The following is a 16,233-nucleotide window of genomic DNA, read 5'->3' on the forward strand; positions in this document are numbered from 1 at the left end:
CATTGCAATGCTCAAGCTTTAGCTTGATTCAAAAATAAAAACTCGACTCGAACTCACTCGAATTTTATTTTTCAAGCTCGAACTCGACTCAAGAAAAAATTTGAGTCAAGCTCGAGCTCGCTCGGCTTAGCTCGAATCATATTAAAAAATTTATTATTTATTCATTCTTTACATAACAAAAATTAGAATAACAAAATAAATTTCACAAAATTTTTTGTGAATCATTTCAAATATATGAAAAAAAAAGCATAAAAATTCAAAACAATAAAAATAATTTAAAGAAAAAAACATATTAAAAGAAAAAAAATTAAATCACGTGCCATCTTTTTACATAACCATCAAATCACAAGATAATATCAACAATTTAACAATTTAGATTCCAATAATATAAATACCCAAAGAAAAAAAAACTAGAAATACCACAAATATCCAAAAAACAAATAAAAAATATAGGGAGAAAAAACAAATATTAAAGATGCTGGAAATGATGATTATTCTTATTAAGAATTTAACTTAGCAGATGCGATTGATTTGTGTCTTTGCTTTTTATAAGTTATCACTAAATCTCCGAACATAGTTTGTAGTATGAAGGATCTTTCTTGCAATAGTTTGAGTAGAAACATGACAAGGAAGATTTAGAAAAAACAAATGAAGGGCGGGGGAGAAAGTGTAAGAGGAAGCATTATTTGAGAATGGAGAATGAGTTAAGAGGCAGCGTCGTTCAGGGGAGGAAAGCGGCTGAGAGTGAAAAAGGAAAAGAATAGATTTTAGGCCTTAGTTTTAAGTTTCTTGTCTGTTAAAGGTAAAAATGTCATTAAATTAATAAAATATATATTAAAATAAAAAAATTCGAATAAATTTGTAAGCATTTGAGTCAAGTATTAAAATGTTCAAACTCGACTCGATAATAATCGAAATAAATTTGAATCTTTTTTTAACCGAACCCGAAAATATAAGTGTATCATTTACATCCTTATAGTAGAGTTTTTTTATTTTATAAGTACAATTAATAGGGTAAGACATAATTTAATGTATATTTAAAAAATAACAAAAATTAAGTTAAAAAAAAGTGAGAAGATATCACTATATTAATTTATGTGGCTTAAAAAGGAATTACAGGCATAAATTTTTTTAAACTCATAACTTTCAACTGCCAACACCAATAATATGATAACCAATCCAAAGATCAATCAATAATAATATATGAGTTTTTAAATATGAATTTTGTATGAATTGTAGCTTAATAATATGTAATTATCTTTTTTAAAGATGATATCCATCATATTTGAAACTTAAATTCAAATATTTTTAACCATTTCTCTTATCTTTAAACAGCAGTCACCTTGTAAAAAAAATAAAATTATAAACAATAAAGACGTATGAATAGAGAAGGCAGGATCAAATAATTGGAAAATTTCTCAATTTCTTTTTGAGTACTTGGATAATACCTCATTAATTCAATAGGTGTAGTGAGATTTTAAACTTTGAAAAAAAAAAAAAAAAAAACTTATGTAGAGTTCTTTAAATAAAAATTAGCCAAGTTTTTTATTTATAAAAATAAATTTTAAGCTATATTTTTCGTTTTATCATTTTTCCTTGAAAACTTCATGAATTTTATTTAAAAGGTTCAAAATTTATCATTTCATGAAAATTAAAGAGACTACGACAAGAAAAGATTAAGGCCATGAAAGTTTCCTAGTTCCCTTCTACAAATGTTAATAGATGAAAAATTTGTTATTTATGAAATATCTGTATCTGAATTTATTTAATATTTATAATATTTAAATTTATTTAAATATTTATTTAAATTTAATATTATTATCCAAATTCAAATATATTTAAATAAATAATATTTATTTATTTAAATCTTTTGTTAAAATATAAAATAAATAAAAAATTAATTTAAATTTAAATTTATTCTTAATTAATAATAAATAAAAGTTGTCAATTATTCTTTAAATCAATTGATATGTTATTGTAGTTGGTACTTAAAAGTTACCGGTTCAAATTAGTTCAAGAGATTTTATGCTCGTAATATACTTTCTAATTAATTAAGTAGCAGGGTATGAAAGAAGTAAGGATAAATTAAAATTTTCAATAAGTTTTATTATTTTTTAAAATTTCAAATTTTTTATAAGTATAAAATTTTATATATTTTATATGTAAATATGTAATGGACTCGTATATAAATTCGGATATTTATTATTATTCATTAAAATTTAAATAAATTTAAATATTAGATATTTAAAAAATATTATTTGTATTCGCTCGAAATTCGTCACAAATAATAAATTTTTTATTTGCAATTATCTAAATCAAACATAATCGAATCAAATAATGATAAATATCCATGTTAATAGGAATATTTTCTAAAAAGAGCCTAGACTTTTTTTTTTTTCGTTAATCGCTTTTTCTCACGTTCTGTAGTATGCCATATGAAGCTTAGTTGTCAGCTTCGATTGCATCCTAAAGGCATGTAAATGGCTAAATTTGGTACCTTCGTATCTTCTAGTTTTTATATTGGAGGGATGGTGTTTGGCTAAATTGTTTTTTTTTTTTTCATTTAAATGTTATATTAGATTACACAATGAGAAATAACCTTGAATTTAAAACATAATTCAGTTGATTCATATAACTAACCTTAAAAAAATGATAATCGATAGATTTGATATTCAAATTTCAACACTTATAATCTTTCACCTGTCTGTTTCCTTTATATAAAAAATTGAAAAATAACCATCTTTCATCCTAAAATTTGAGTTCGAAACTCTAACCTCTAAGTGTTTTGGCGTCCATTTGGGAACGTGGTGGTAAACTGAAAACAATTACTTAACTTTTAAACAGGTTCTTAGATCTTTCGGTTAAACTAATGACTTTGTCCATGTGTTACTTCTAAACTTGCATGGTTCAGATTATGCTAGTTAACTTTGGGAAATTTCAACTGCAATACACTTCTCCACCTTGAAACATAAAGAATCTCAATGAAGAATAATATCTGCTCATTTGCAGGATGAGAAATATGCAAAGGGAGACCGGAGCCTTTGAACCTGTTGTCCATACATTGGCAACTCATTTGTGTCAAAGCAAAATCCAACTAGAGTTTGTCTTTTTTCTCATGCATGGCCTTCTGAGAGTAAAATTATTTCAATAAAGGGACGAAAGGTTTATGAAGTTCCACCATTAGACAGATGAAAGAAGATTAAATTGAACAAGAATACAGTTCTCTAACAAACAACAGAGATGGTAATATCGTCCAATACAATGTAAGGCACAAAACAGAGCCTTTTTACCTTCACTGCAATGGCTACTATGGGAAAGCAAGGAACAATAAAATTCGTCAAACAAATGAATAGTAAGGAATCAAACTGACGGTCTCAAACTGTAATTCTGTTGACCCTCAACACAAGCATCAAACCTGTGTATCACATTTATGCCACTGCAGGCAGGTCCTTGAGCCATGGATCCAGTGGTTTACCAATGGAGTATACTATGAAACCAATCTCCCTCAGCTGGTCCACATTCATGATGTTCCTGCCATCAAAAACAAAAGCCGGCTTTTGCATATTGTCATATATCCTCTGGAAATCAAGATTCTTAAATTCATCCCACTCAGTCAGAATGCAAATTCCATGAGCATCCTTTGTTGCCTCATAAGCATCCCAGACACAACTGACTTGCTTAACAGTTGTAGGACTCATGGGCTGGAGGTGAAGGGGATGGTCCCAGTCAAACTTGTTCATGGTAAGATCCCTCTGGATCTGGTCCTCAGTGACCTGTGGATCATATATGCTCAGTCGAGCTTTGTCTCCCAAAAGCCCCTTGCATACATCAATGGCTGGGGTCTCCCTTGTATCACCAGTATCCTTCTTAAAGGCAAATCCTAAAATAGCAATCTTCTTGTTTGAAACTGTGTTAAACATTGAGGAAACAACACGGTTAACGAAACGGTTTTTCTGGTAGTCGTTGATTTTAATGACTTGCTTCCAATACTCGGCCACCTCGGGAAGGCCATTGCACTCACAGATGTAAACAAGATTTAGAATGTCCTTCTGGAAGCAGGACCCCCCAAAACCAACACTAGCATTCAAAAATTTGGGTCCAATCCTCGTGTCCTTACCAACAGCATATGACACCTGTGTAACATCAGCCCCAGTTGCCTCACAAAGTGCAGACATGGCATTTACAGATGAGATCCTCTGAGCCAAGAAAGCATTGGCAGCAAGCTTTGAAAGCTCTGCAGACCAAAGATTGGTGGTCAGAATTCGTTCTTCAGGGACCCAATGAGCATAAACATCCTTCAATGCTAGAACAGCCTTATTACCTTCCGGGGTCTCCCGGCCTCCAATGAGAACTCGATCAGGGTTAAAAAGATCTTGAATAGCAGTTCCCTCTGCAAGGAACTCTGGGTTTGAAAGAATTTGGAATTTAATTCCCTTGCTGTTATGGGTGAGAATCTTTTCAATTGCCTCAGCAGTTTTGACAGGAACTGTTGATTTCTCAACGACAATCTTGTCAGATTTTGATACATCAGCAATCATGCGGGCAGCACTTTCCCAATATGTAAGATCTGCAGCTTTGCCAGCTCCAAGTCCCCGAGTCTTGGTGGGAGTGTTGACAGAAACAAAGACTATATCAGCCTCGCGCACGTGTTTCTCTACATCAGTGCTGAAGAAAAGGTTCTTGCCCCGACACTGCTTCACAACACCATCAAGACCAGGCTCATAGATAGGGAGCTGGTCGCTGTTCCAGCCATTAATCCGAGATACAGAGATATCAACAACAGCCACTTCAATAGATGGGCACTTAAGTGCAATCACGGCCATTGTAGGCCCACCAACATAACCAGCTCCAATGCAACAGATCTTCACCATTTTTTTTACTACAACCTAAACAAAGAGAAGTAAGTACTCAAATATCAGATGAAAACAAAATAGTGAAAACCATTCCTCAATCTTCCCAAAAAAACACAAATCAAATTGTAAATCTAGAAGAAACTTAACAATAATGTCATTTTGAAAACAACAAGACCAATCTGTTAATTTGTATGTAGCTAAGCTCAAATAACTCTTAAACGTGATTCTCCTAGACAATAGAAAAGCTCAAATGAACTACTACTGAAGCACAGAAAACAATAAGTAGAGAAAAATATACTACAGATCTGACCAACAACAACTATAATATTGAAAATGAACTACTACTGAAGCATAGCACAGAAAACAATAAGTAGAGAAAAATATACTACAGATCTGACCAACAACAACTATCTCTATTTACATTTCGATCAATAAAATGGTAGATCCAACGAGAAGCAAATGAAAATCAATACAATTCAGTTTAGATCCTTAGACAATTAGCTTGATTCAAAGTTCCAATTCAAGTTTCATAACTAAAACATTAACACAACTTACAGATCAACCAAATGAGACAACTTGGCAAACAATCTGTTTAGCTAAACCAATCAAAACGAGCTCATTTAAAGAATGGAAAATAATCTCTTTAATTCATGAAAAACCAATGTGAAAAAGCAAGAGATTTTGAATCTTGACAAATACAGACTCAGATCAAGAACTCCCACTCAAAAAGATTCAAATTTATAAGTGGCCAGTTAACCATCAAAACAACCTCAAATTTCAAAGAAAAAACCACCCGTTTAATTCATGAAAAACCAATGTGAAAAAAGAAAGAAATTTTGAATCTTGTCAAATGAAGACTCAGATCAAGAACATGCAACTCAAAAGCACTCATTTTTTAAGCAGAAAAAGAAGCAAGAAAAACACTACCCAAAAAATGAAGGAAACCCAAATCAATAAAGAAGAAATGTAAAGAAGCATATGGATAGAAAATGGAATAATTTGCATTAATTTACCTAAAAAATTGCTCCTCAAATAGAGTCAAAGAATTCAGACAAAAGAGGTAGAGACGATCTTCGCTTTTAACGATATGAAATCAGAAGAGCAGGCGTGGTTGTTTTATACTCAACGTTATTCCATTTTTACCCTTTTCATTTTCCCAAAACTCCTCATTCAGTGGCGTAACAAGAGGAGGGTAAATATGTAATGTGATTTCCGACCGAAATCCATGTCAACTTAAATGAAATTACAGAAATGGACTGGACTTTTATTCTCTACGCGTTCTTTTTAACGGCGAGGCAGAATATGATGTGGACTGCAATACCATGGACACCTTCCATGACGGTGTAGCCAACCCATTTTAGGCTTTTTAATTTTTTTCACTTAAGCTCCACTTACGGCTAGTTTAGATTCCATGGTGCTATGATCTCTTAGTTTTTCAGAGTCATGTCAACGAAGCAAGATTGATTTCAATAAAATTAAAAATAATAATAATAAAAAAATTATTTAATGAAATGATGATATTAAAATTTATGGTAGAATAATATTTAAATAAAAAATAATGATGATGATAAGATAAATTATAATGAAAAAAATGATTATTAAGAATATTCATTAAATTCTTAAAGCCAAGATTAAGTTCTAATCATTAACATGTTTTATTTGGAGACTACTTTTTCAAATGGTTTTTGACAAGTTAGTCTCAAACATTGGACTTGGTTAGTGGTTTTGTTAATTTATCATTCAAGTGTTCTATACTTCTAAACTTATGAGTTCTTCAATATTTTGCATATTTTGACAAACTTTACCCCAAGTCTGAGATACCCTCTCACTCACTAGGGAAAAAGGGATGGAGTCTTATTATCATGTTAGTTGAGGTTAGCTTAGGTTAGGGTTCTAGAAAATTTGTTGGAAACTATTCTGGTTGAAGTAATGTTATAGAAATTGTTTTATGAACAATGATTTCCATGTGCATTTAGGTGATGGATCAATGACTAAGCATTGTTATTATTGCACAATTTTCTGGTGGGAGAGAGTATGAAAGGGAAATCTTCAAAACCAAGAATGGACTTGCTTGAGGACTCGGGCAAAAGTGTTTTGAGTGCAATTGAAGCCATTAGACTGGAAACCAAGGAATCAGAAAGAGAAAGGTCATGGTGATGATGATGGCTCATAATATGGACAAAAGGGTCATAAAAAACAATAATAAGTAATACTATAAGAAATAAAACTAAATGAAAATGAATAAAAAAAGATAAATGCTTTTTTTATTAAATAAAAAAGACCTAAATTACCTATTAACCCAAACTGGCCCAAATCAACCCATTGCTGCCCAAAATACAAATCCAACCCAAAAGGACTCCATTGTAATTTTAAAACTTCAAGGGTATTTCCATAACTATGATTTGGGCATTCCCACCCACAACGGTTATTAATCAAAGCAAATCCCCTTCTATTTCTCTTTATCTCTTAATCCAACGGTCGATGAATAAAACCCAAATTTGTCAATAATTAATCTGCGACCCACAAATAACCCAAAAACTAGCCGTTACGCAGGGCGTCCCAAACCTGAAACGTTCTTTTTTTCTTCTTCTTCTTCTTTGATTTCTTCGTTTTCTTCTCATTCAATTCTTTCATCACTCCAAACTTTCTCTCACTTTCTTGGAATCCTCCAATTCTCAATTCTCATCAATCAAAAAGCAAAACCCATTTTTTATTTTCCATTTTTAGTCTATTTCTGGAAAGATTTCTTCCTTTTTATTTTCCCCAATGGAGGTTGCTAAGAATTCAAAACTTGGGACTCCTCTGAAAGACCCAGATGGGAATTCTCAATCAAAAACCCAAAAGGTTTCAAAACTTTCTGAGAATTCAAATCCAAATATCTCTCATTCAACTTCTCCATTAACAAAATCTTCAAAATCCCAGAAGTGTTCTTCCAAGAACCCAGTTGTTTATTCACCACGAAACAAGCTTAGGGAAAGAAAGTTTGTGGTGGCTAAGAAGAACTTGAAGAAAGGAAGGTCTGATTCGAACCCATCGGTTGGGATTGATTGCATATGCAAAGAGAAGTTTGGTGGGAATTTGAAGAAGTGTCTGTGTGTTGCTTATGAGAATTTGAGAGCATCTCAAGAAGAATTTTTTAAGAACAACGAAGCTGAAGAGGAGGTTGAAGAGAAAGGTGTTTTGATCGAGAATCTCCGGGAAGGGTATGGATCAGATAATCAAGAGATTGATCAGATTGAAAACTCGAGTCAAACGGGTAATTTTACTGTTAAGAGAATGAGGGATAAGTTGATGGAAGAAGCAAGGAACAATGTGCCTAAATCTGGGAAAGTTTTGCATTTGGTTATGGCCTTTGAGAAGCTTCTTTCAATACCGAATTCAAAGGACTCAGAGAAGGAGGGAGATGGTGAAAAGGAACCAAAAGAGGAGAAGAATGATAATAACAAGAAGAAGCCAAAGAAATGGGCATTACCTGGATTGCAACCGCCAAAGGTGACTGAGGCTGACTCTGAGAATGAGGATGAGACTAAGGATTCTTCTTCTCCTTCATTCTGTCCATCAGATTTTGTTTTGACTCCTGAGAATCTTGGTTTGGATCCCCGTTTCTCAGTTTCTTCTTCGTGGGATAGCAGTCAAGGAAGGTCAGTGAAGCAACTGATTCATTAGTTGACTACCCGAAAATATAGTTGCACATCTTTATGTTCTCCAATTTGGTTTTTTTTTTTTTTTTGTCCTTTATTTGCAGTATTCCAAGCAGGATATCTAATGGAGGTAGAAGAAGCCGAAGAAATGTAAGTAACCATGCATTTAAGCTAATTTATTTTCACCGTTATTGTCATATCGAATGTTAAATGAGGTCTTTCCATTATTGAGTCTAATCTCTCATCCGTTGGGAAATAATCTTTGCTGTTGTAAGTAGTTGACATCATCTTCAGTTACTTGTCTTTTCTATGGCAACAAGACATTTTCAAGCCGCGCCTCGATTTTTTTAGGCCTCTAATCTGCAAAGCCATTTTTAACTTGTCACCTGTGGATGTTATGTTTATGTTTGCAGTAGGACTCAAGGATCAAAGGTCAAAGAGAAAAAATAACTTCTTAGGCCTCTTTTATATGGCAATAAGCCTTTTCAAGTGGCCATAATATAGATATATTTATACTTACAACATGGCTATAATATAGAGATTCACAGGTCATAAATGTGTTTATTTTCTGCTTTCTGGCTCATGACTTTGTATTTATGCTTGCATTTTAGAGTTCTGACTCTCTTGGGACAATTGGTTGGAGGAGAAAGAAAAAGCAGCTCAAACCCACTTCCCAAAAACCATTCAAGCTAAGAACCGAGGTACGTATATCATTTGCCTAGAGTTTCTTCTATTAACGGACCATGTATCTTATTTGCAGTTAATTTTCAATTAATTGTTACTATTACAGCAAAGAGGTAAGGTGAAGGAAGAAGAATTCATGAAGAAGATCCAGGAAATGATGGTGGAGGAAGAGAAGCAACGGATCCCAATTGCTCAAGGCCTCCCATGGACAACAGATGAACCGGAGGTAAGACCACTTTTATAAAGAATAAATGAATTGCAAAAATTAATTGTTGCACGGTTCTTTCTCATCAATTCAACTCTGTCTTCTTCTGTTTTTGTTCATGCAGGTCTTGATCAAACCTCATGTTAAAGAGTACACAAGACCAATAGACCTGCGACTCCACAGTGATGTGCGAGCAGAGGAGCGCGCGGAGTTTGATCATCAGGTTCTTTTTATATAGTATTGCTTAATTGGTAGTATATGTTTTGGTGGTTATTGGTATTTTGAAGTGTTGTAATATGTGTAAGTAAAATATAGATAGATTTGACAATATATTTGAGTTTATTTATTTTTTGTCAAATACATGTATAACATAAAAATTGTTATATCATAATTTATGTTTATTTTTTTGCTTTTGTCAAACTCATATGATTTTTGTTAAAATTTTAAAGTGTATCCTTTTTTTTCATTGTTTTCATATGATATCACCATTTCATATTTAAAAATGCTAAGTCTATGTTGTTATACTAGTTCCTAACAAGATTTTGAACGAGACATTTTTATCATGCTTTAATTTGAGTGTCCAGGTAGCTGAGAAGATGAGTCTAATAGAGCAATATAAAATGGAAAGGGAGAGACAACAAAAGGTAAATGATCTGAAAAATTCATGATTTACAGCAATTTTTTAAGCAAATGATCTAAAAAATTGGTCTCTTGCACTTGTAGATGGCAGAAGATGAAGAGATTAAGAGGCTGAGAAAAGAGCTAATTCCAAAAGCACAGCCTATGCCCTACTTTGACAGGCCTTTTATTCCTGGAAGGTAAAGATTTTTTACCTTGTTTTATCGTCAAAGTTCTCAGCCAATGGCATGATAAGTTCATTTTTGCTGTGTATTTATTTGCTTGCTGTGTTGTGGTGCATATCTTTAAGGTCCTCAAAGAATCCAACAATACCAAGAGAGCCAAAGTTCCACATTTCACAACATAAGAAGACAAAGTGCTGCAGCATATCATGGAATGACATGAGTACATACACTTTGCAAGGCAATGAAGCAAGAGAAGAAATAAAAGTTATGCAGTTCCTGTGAAGATTTGTTGTACATGAGCAACCAATTTAGTTGCAATTTTGCTTTTTCATTAGTGGAAGAACAATGGGTCTCGTTCTGTTTACTTCAATACCTGATATTTCATTATTCAATCTATATTTCAACTTTCTTTTGCCTCCACCATAGGTCCTCTGGAAAGCACCTAGCCCTAGCCCTAGACCAAGGCTTCCCCTTCAACTAGATCTCTATGTCCCCATGGAGGCAGCAGTCATTTAAATGTCCTACCAACCCCATTTTATCCACCACCCTTCATGAGGTGTTTGTGTATCCATGCAGATACACAGGCACGCACTGACACCAGTCAAACTTGTACAAGTTTGGGTTCCATTCCACTGCTTGCCCTAATCAATGTAATTATAAAGTGAAAATGTTAGGATCTTGGGGTTCATGTTATAAAGTGAAATGCTCATTTGGTTCATGCTCACCAGAAAACATCTAAAGAATTTAAGATTTAAATTTGCTTTTAATCCTTTCTTCTAACTTCCATCTCCTTTGTAATAAAATTATGTTAATAATGGTAAGCCATAAAAAAAGAATGTTAGGATCCAAGTGCCAGGTTAAGTGAACAGTCCAAAAAGCCTCCGAGTATTCTACGGCATATTTGAATAGGTGAGAGAGATTAATCTTCTAAAACGATGTAGTATTAGCAGTAGCAAGAATTAATCTTCTCTTTTCCCCCTTAACACGGTACCGTTTTACAACACTGAGCCTAAGCGCTCACTTACCCTAATAAACAACCACAGCAATCGCTTTCCGCTCTTTACTCCCCGAGTTCCCAATTTCCTACAAACGCTTAAAAAATCCGCTGTCAAAGAAAAAGAATCTGAGTGAGAGACAAAATCATCAAAAATGGCGATCAAGCAGCTTCTCTCTCTAGCTCGCCGTTCCCACAAGCCTTCTTCTTCTTTCACCATCGCTCGATCGTCTTCTTCCGCCGCCTCTCCACTCGCCGCCACCGCCACTGCCGAATCTAAAGAGCTCTCCCCTCCTCTACCAACCGCCATGATCTACGACCGCTTAGCCCTTTCCGTTAAATCAAAGCTCCAAACACTCGAAAATACAGATCCACGTTTCGTCAAATACGGTTCCCCTCACCCAACCGTAACTTCCCACACCCACATTCTATCTTCCCCCGAAACCAAAATCACAACTTTGGCCAACGGCCTTCGTGTCGCCACTGAATCTACTCTATCTTCCCACACGGCCACGGTTGGGGTCTGGATCGATGCAGGGTCGAGATTTGAGACCGAGGAGACGAATGGGACGGCGCATTTCTTGGAGCATATGATATTTAAAGGGACGGAGAAGAGGTCTGCGAGGGAATTGGAAGAAGAGATTGAGAATATGGGAGGGCATTTGAATGCTTATACTTCGAGAGAACAGACAACTTATTACGCGAAAGTTATGGATAAGGATGTCTTTAAAGCGTTGGATATATTGGCTGATATTTTGCAGAATTCGAAGTTTGAGGAACATAGAATTAGTAGGGAAAGGGATGTGATTCTAAGGGAAATGGAGGAGGTAATTAAAAAGTTTAGACCTTTTGAGATTTTAAATGGGTTTGGATTATTTATGTTTCTTTTTATTGATTTTGAATTTACTGTCTCTGTTTAAGGTCATTTTAGAGGGAATTGGAATTGGGTTATTTGTGTTTGTGCTTGGCATGTTGGAGGTAAATAAGTGGAGTAGTTAAATTAATGGGGTTGGATTTAAAAATGTCAGCTTTGTGGAATATATATGATCTTTAGGAAATGTAAAGTTTGACGAAAATAGGATTAGTATGATTTTATTGGAAATGGAGGATATAATTAAATGTTTAGATTCTTTTGAATTTTTTTTTTATTTTTTTAGTATGGGTTCAGGCTGACTTGTGATTGATTCATTTATAACGTATTCTATCTGTTTTAGCCTTTTAGGGAATATAGGAGGTAATATGAATTGGGTTATATGGAGGAGATATTTTTTTTTCTGGATTTTGATGTGCGTATTAATATGTTGTTAACTGGCTTTGGATGATAATATGTGTTTTCTTGATTGATTTAGAATGGTAACTATCTGTTATTGGGAAGAGAGGGGATAATCGGGTTGTTTGAGTGTTTGCTTGGTGTATAGGATTGGTATGGAAAGGAATGTGATCTTAAGGGAAATGGTGTAGGTAAAAAGTTTAGATTGATGCCTTTTATGAACGGCTTGAGAATTGTGATAGTAAAAGTGATAGTAAAAATGTTAATTTATTTGTTTAAAATAATTTACTTCTGTTTTACTAACAGGTGAAGGTACTTAGCTTCTGAGGAAGAGTTGTTTCCTTTGTTTGATGCATTTGGCAATAACTGGGGTATTATTGTCTACATGTGCTGTGTAGGAAGTTGTGGGGTTAGAAACAGGTTTGCATCAACTATTTGGTTGTAATCAAAATTGCTGTGTTTTTTATGCAGAGCAATGATATGTTTAGTATATTTCTCCTGGTTGGCTTCTATTTTGGTGGGTAGGCTCAGTGGGCTGTTAAATGACCTATTGTCAAGCCTCATAAGGATGTTTGTTATCATTATTTTCTATATAGATATTGTTGTTTTGGTTTTGCCAAATGCTCTTCATCTTTGTTCTCAGTTGATTTTATTCATAAAAAAAGTTATTATCTTGGGGAATTTTGTAGGTTGAGGGTCAAACAGAGGAAGTTATTTTCGACCATTTGCATTCAACTGCTTTCCAATACACTCCTCTTGGTAGAACTATTCTGGGACCTGCTGATAATATTAAGACAATCACCAAAGAGCATCTTCAGAACTATATTCAGACACATTATACTGCTCCTAGAATGGTATGCAAAACACTACTTAGCTTTTCTTGTGTATCTTCATTTAATTTGATATGACCAAGTCCTTAAAACTGGTGAATATTTTGTTTTTCCGTTGATATCCTAGCATATAATGTAAGGTGCTTTGTGCAAAACTTCTTGTATATAGGTTCTTATAAATGTGAGTTATTTGGCAACTTTTACAGGTGATTGCTGCATCTGGAGCTGTTAAGCATGAGGAAATTGTTGAGCAAGCAAAGAAGTTGTTTACCAAGTTGTCAGCTGATCCAATCACTGCTACTCAGTTAGTTGCAAAAGAACCAGCCACTTTTACTGGTTCTGAGGTGTGGGTGCCATTACTTTAATAAATTTTAAAATTTTTTATTCGGTAATATTCACTTTCAATGTCTTATGCCTTCCAAGGTTTTTATTTTTTAATTTTGAAAAAATCAGGTTAGAATGATCAATGATGATGCTCCTCTAGCTCAATTTGCGGTTGCTTTTGAGGGAGCATCTTGGACAGATCCAGATTCCATTGCACTAATGGTTATGCAGGCGATGTTGGGTTCATGGAGCAAAAATATTGGGGGTGGAAAACACATGGGGTGAGCTTTTTCCTCATGTTGAAATCACATCTTATACTGAACTCTGCTTTGGCAGTCTCAGAAGGAAACTCTTCTATGTCTTGATTAATTTTGAAAATCCTTCAAACAGCTCTGAGCTGGCACAAAGAGTTGGCATCAATGAAATTGCAGAAAGCATGATGGCTTTCAACACCAACTATAAAGATACTGGTCTTTTCGGTGTCTATGCTGTTGCCAAGGTGAGGTTGCTGCCTGTTCTGTAAGTTTTTTTATGATCTGAAAGCTGATGAAAAAAAAATCGATTCCTACTAGTTATGATTGACAATTTTTTGGCTATAAATTTGTCATATTCTTTGATATCATCATACATATTTTTAATTCTTTGTCTGGTTGTTGCCTCCCCCTCCACCCGCATATGATGGTTTAACTAAATTGTTATGCATTGTGATCCAACAGTGTTTGCCTATATGCTTTTCTATTTGTGTATTTTTTTCTTTTCATTTTATTCTACCTTTTATTTTATGATGGAATATTAAGTTTTATGTACTGTTTTCAGCCTGATTGTTTGGATGACTTGGCATATGCTATTATGTATGAGACAACCAAGCTAGCTTATCGTGTTTCAGAAGCTGATGTGATTCGTGCTTGTAATCAGGTAGCTAAAAATGCTGCTATCTTTTCTTCATGTTTGATAGATACTAAGTTTGACATTTGTATTGTTTTAAGAACTTCTAGCAGTGTGCCAATGGTACAAAACCAGTTGCCAATAGGTGATTTTGGCATTCTACTCTTAATAATTTGAGCTGAATCTAATGCACCAGGGAATGCTGATGTTGTTTAAAGCGCTCATTATTTGTTATATAGATTTGTTAGAATTTTGAAATAGTTCATTATTTTTTGTTTCTTGACTTTATCATTCATTTAATGGTGCAATTCTAGTGAAACTCTACCCTTTCAATGGAAATCAATGCAACAAAGTTTTTCTTGTTCTTAGTTAAAATATCACTATGATGCCTGTCCTAGCTGATATCTTTTTATACTTTCATGTTTCTTTTCATCCTCTCTCACTCTGTAACACACTCTTGCATGTTAACACTCACAGAGATGGAAATCAAGGCCTGTGCCCTCGAAATAGTGAATGTCTTGTTTCTCCTGTAAGTGACTTGTCAATCTATCTTGCCATGGGCTTAATTACTATTGCACTTTCTTGTTGCAGTTAAAGTCATCCTTGATGCTTCACATCGATGGAACTAGTCCGGTTGCTGAAGATATTGGGCGCCAGGTACAAGTGTTTCCACATTAGAAGGGTTTTTAAGTCCAGTGGTGCATGGGAGCAATCATATCTTTTGAATCAGCACATAAGCCGTTTATAAGCAAACAAACAAAGATTGTTTTGGTCATCCAGAATTGTATGATCTTAAGATTGGACTTTTGTCATGCTTCCTGCTGCGCAACATATACATGTACCATCTTTTATTACTCAGTTCAATTACTTGTTGGTATTGATCTCCTTGCAGCTACTTACATACGGTAGGAGAATCCCATTTGCTGAATTATTTGCTAGGATTGATGCTGTTGACCCAAGCACCATTAAACGAGTAGCAAACCGATTTATTTATGACAAGGTAGGAACTGCAATTGAACCTAGCACTTTCAACTCTCTCCTTCTTGCTGCTTCAGCTAAATGGGTTCAGGCTAATGAAATTTGGTGGGATGAGACATTGAAATTGGTGGATATAACTTTTTATTGCTGTTTTGCAGGATATCGCAATTGCCGCCATGGGCCCCATCCAGGGTTTGCCCGACTACAACTGGTTCAGACGCAAGGCCTACTGGAACCGTTATTAGGTTATTTTACTCTACTTTGTCAATGGATCATCACCTTGCTTGGGCAATCACAAAAACTTTTTGGCACTTTTACACAACCAAAGTTTCTGGAAACACCCAAGGTTTTCATTTCTATTCATTTTGTAGGGTTCTTGGTTCTGTATCTTTATTGTTATTCTGTAATAAGCAGGCTGTCTGCAGTGTCTCTGCTGATAATCACCAGAAATTATTTTGTTAAATGATGCCCATAATGTTGATAATGTTGAGTTGCATTTGTATCTTTGGATCTTAGCTCTAAATGGTATTTATGTTTGAGCTGAAAACACCGGGTGTCACTTAACAAAATTATAATCATTATTTCTATAGTTAAAATTTCCATCGTGTCCTCTCATTACTAAAATCAAATGGTTAATATGATTATAGTTAAAAAATTTGACATTTAACAAATTTCAATACTTACAAACTAAATTTTTATTTTCAAATTAACTTATTTTCTACCGAAAATTGAAAATTCAAACTTTCTTTTATCAAAATTTAAGAAA

At 34.1% G+C, this 16,233-nt stretch overlaps 3 protein-coding genes across 6 annotated transcripts; 2 read left to right on the forward strand and 1 right to left on the reverse strand.

The window, feature by feature from the left end:
* Window positions 1-3,163: 3,163 nt before the first annotated feature.
* UGD2 (UDP-glucose 6-dehydrogenase family protein) lies at window positions 3,164-5,942 on the reverse strand. Its single transcript, XM_022894978.2, has 2 exons — window positions 5,867-5,942; window positions 3,164-4,886 (listed from the first exon to the last, which is right to left on the reverse strand). Exon 2 carries the CDS (start codon window positions 4,869-4,871, stop codon window positions 3,429-3,431), a length of 1,443 nt encoding a protein of 480 aa, XP_022750713.2. The 5' UTR covers window positions 4,872-4,886; window positions 5,867-5,942; the 3' UTR covers window positions 3,164-3,428.
* A 1,519-nt stretch (window positions 5,943-7,461) lies between these two features.
* Window positions 7,462-10,605, forward strand: LOC111299656 (microtubule-destabilizing protein 60-like). Of its 2 annotated transcripts, XM_022894981.2 has the most exons (8): window positions 7,462-8,494; window positions 8,599-8,644; window positions 9,106-9,195; window positions 9,285-9,404; window positions 9,508-9,606; window positions 9,968-10,027; window positions 10,107-10,201; window positions 10,312-10,605. In XM_022894981.2, exons 1-8 carry the CDS (start codon window positions 7,620-7,622, stop codon window positions 10,466-10,468), a joined length of 1,542 nt encoding a protein of 513 aa, XP_022750716.2. In that variant the 5' UTR covers window positions 7,462-7,619; the 3' UTR covers window positions 10,469-10,605. The 2 variants fall into 2 exon arrangements, with proteins under 2 accessions (XP_022750716.2, XP_089603750.1); XM_089747624.1 differs by lacking the exon at window positions 10,312-10,605 and having other exon boundaries at window positions 7,494-8,494; window positions 10,107-10,205.
* Window positions 10,606-11,248: 643 nt separating this feature from the next.
* Window positions 11,249-15,969, forward strand: LOC111299655 (putative mitochondrial-processing peptidase subunit beta, mitochondrial). Of its 3 annotated transcripts, none has more exons than XR_016329899.1 (9): window positions 11,249-12,007; window positions 13,140-13,304; window positions 13,487-13,624; window positions 13,734-13,885; window positions 13,995-14,103; window positions 14,421-14,519; window positions 15,081-15,273; window positions 15,382-15,489; window positions 15,626-15,739. XR_016329899.1 is itself a non-coding variant. In XM_022894979.2 (9 exons), exons 1-9 carry the CDS (start codon window positions 11,336-11,338, stop codon window positions 15,710-15,712), a joined length of 1,596 nt encoding a protein of 531 aa, XP_022750714.2. In that variant the 5' UTR covers window positions 11,249-11,335; the 3' UTR covers window positions 15,713-15,969. The 3 variants fall into 3 exon arrangements, 2 of the variants coding, with proteins under 2 accessions (XP_022750714.2, XP_022750715.2); XM_022894979.2 differs by having other exon boundaries at window positions 15,081-15,146; window positions 15,626-15,969; XM_022894980.2 differs by lacking the exon at window positions 14,421-14,519 and having other exon boundaries at window positions 15,081-15,146; window positions 15,626-15,969.
* The last annotated feature ends 264 nt before the right edge of the window (window positions 15,970-16,233 follow it).

The sequence above is a fragment of the Durio zibethinus genome, chromosome 18, assembly GCF_047325235.1.
Source record: "Durio zibethinus cultivar Kanyao isolate XHJ-2024 chromosome 18, ASM4732523v1, whole genome shotgun sequence".
Taxonomy (NCBI): Eukaryota; Viridiplantae; Streptophyta; class Magnoliopsida; order Malvales; family Malvaceae; genus Durio; species Durio zibethinus.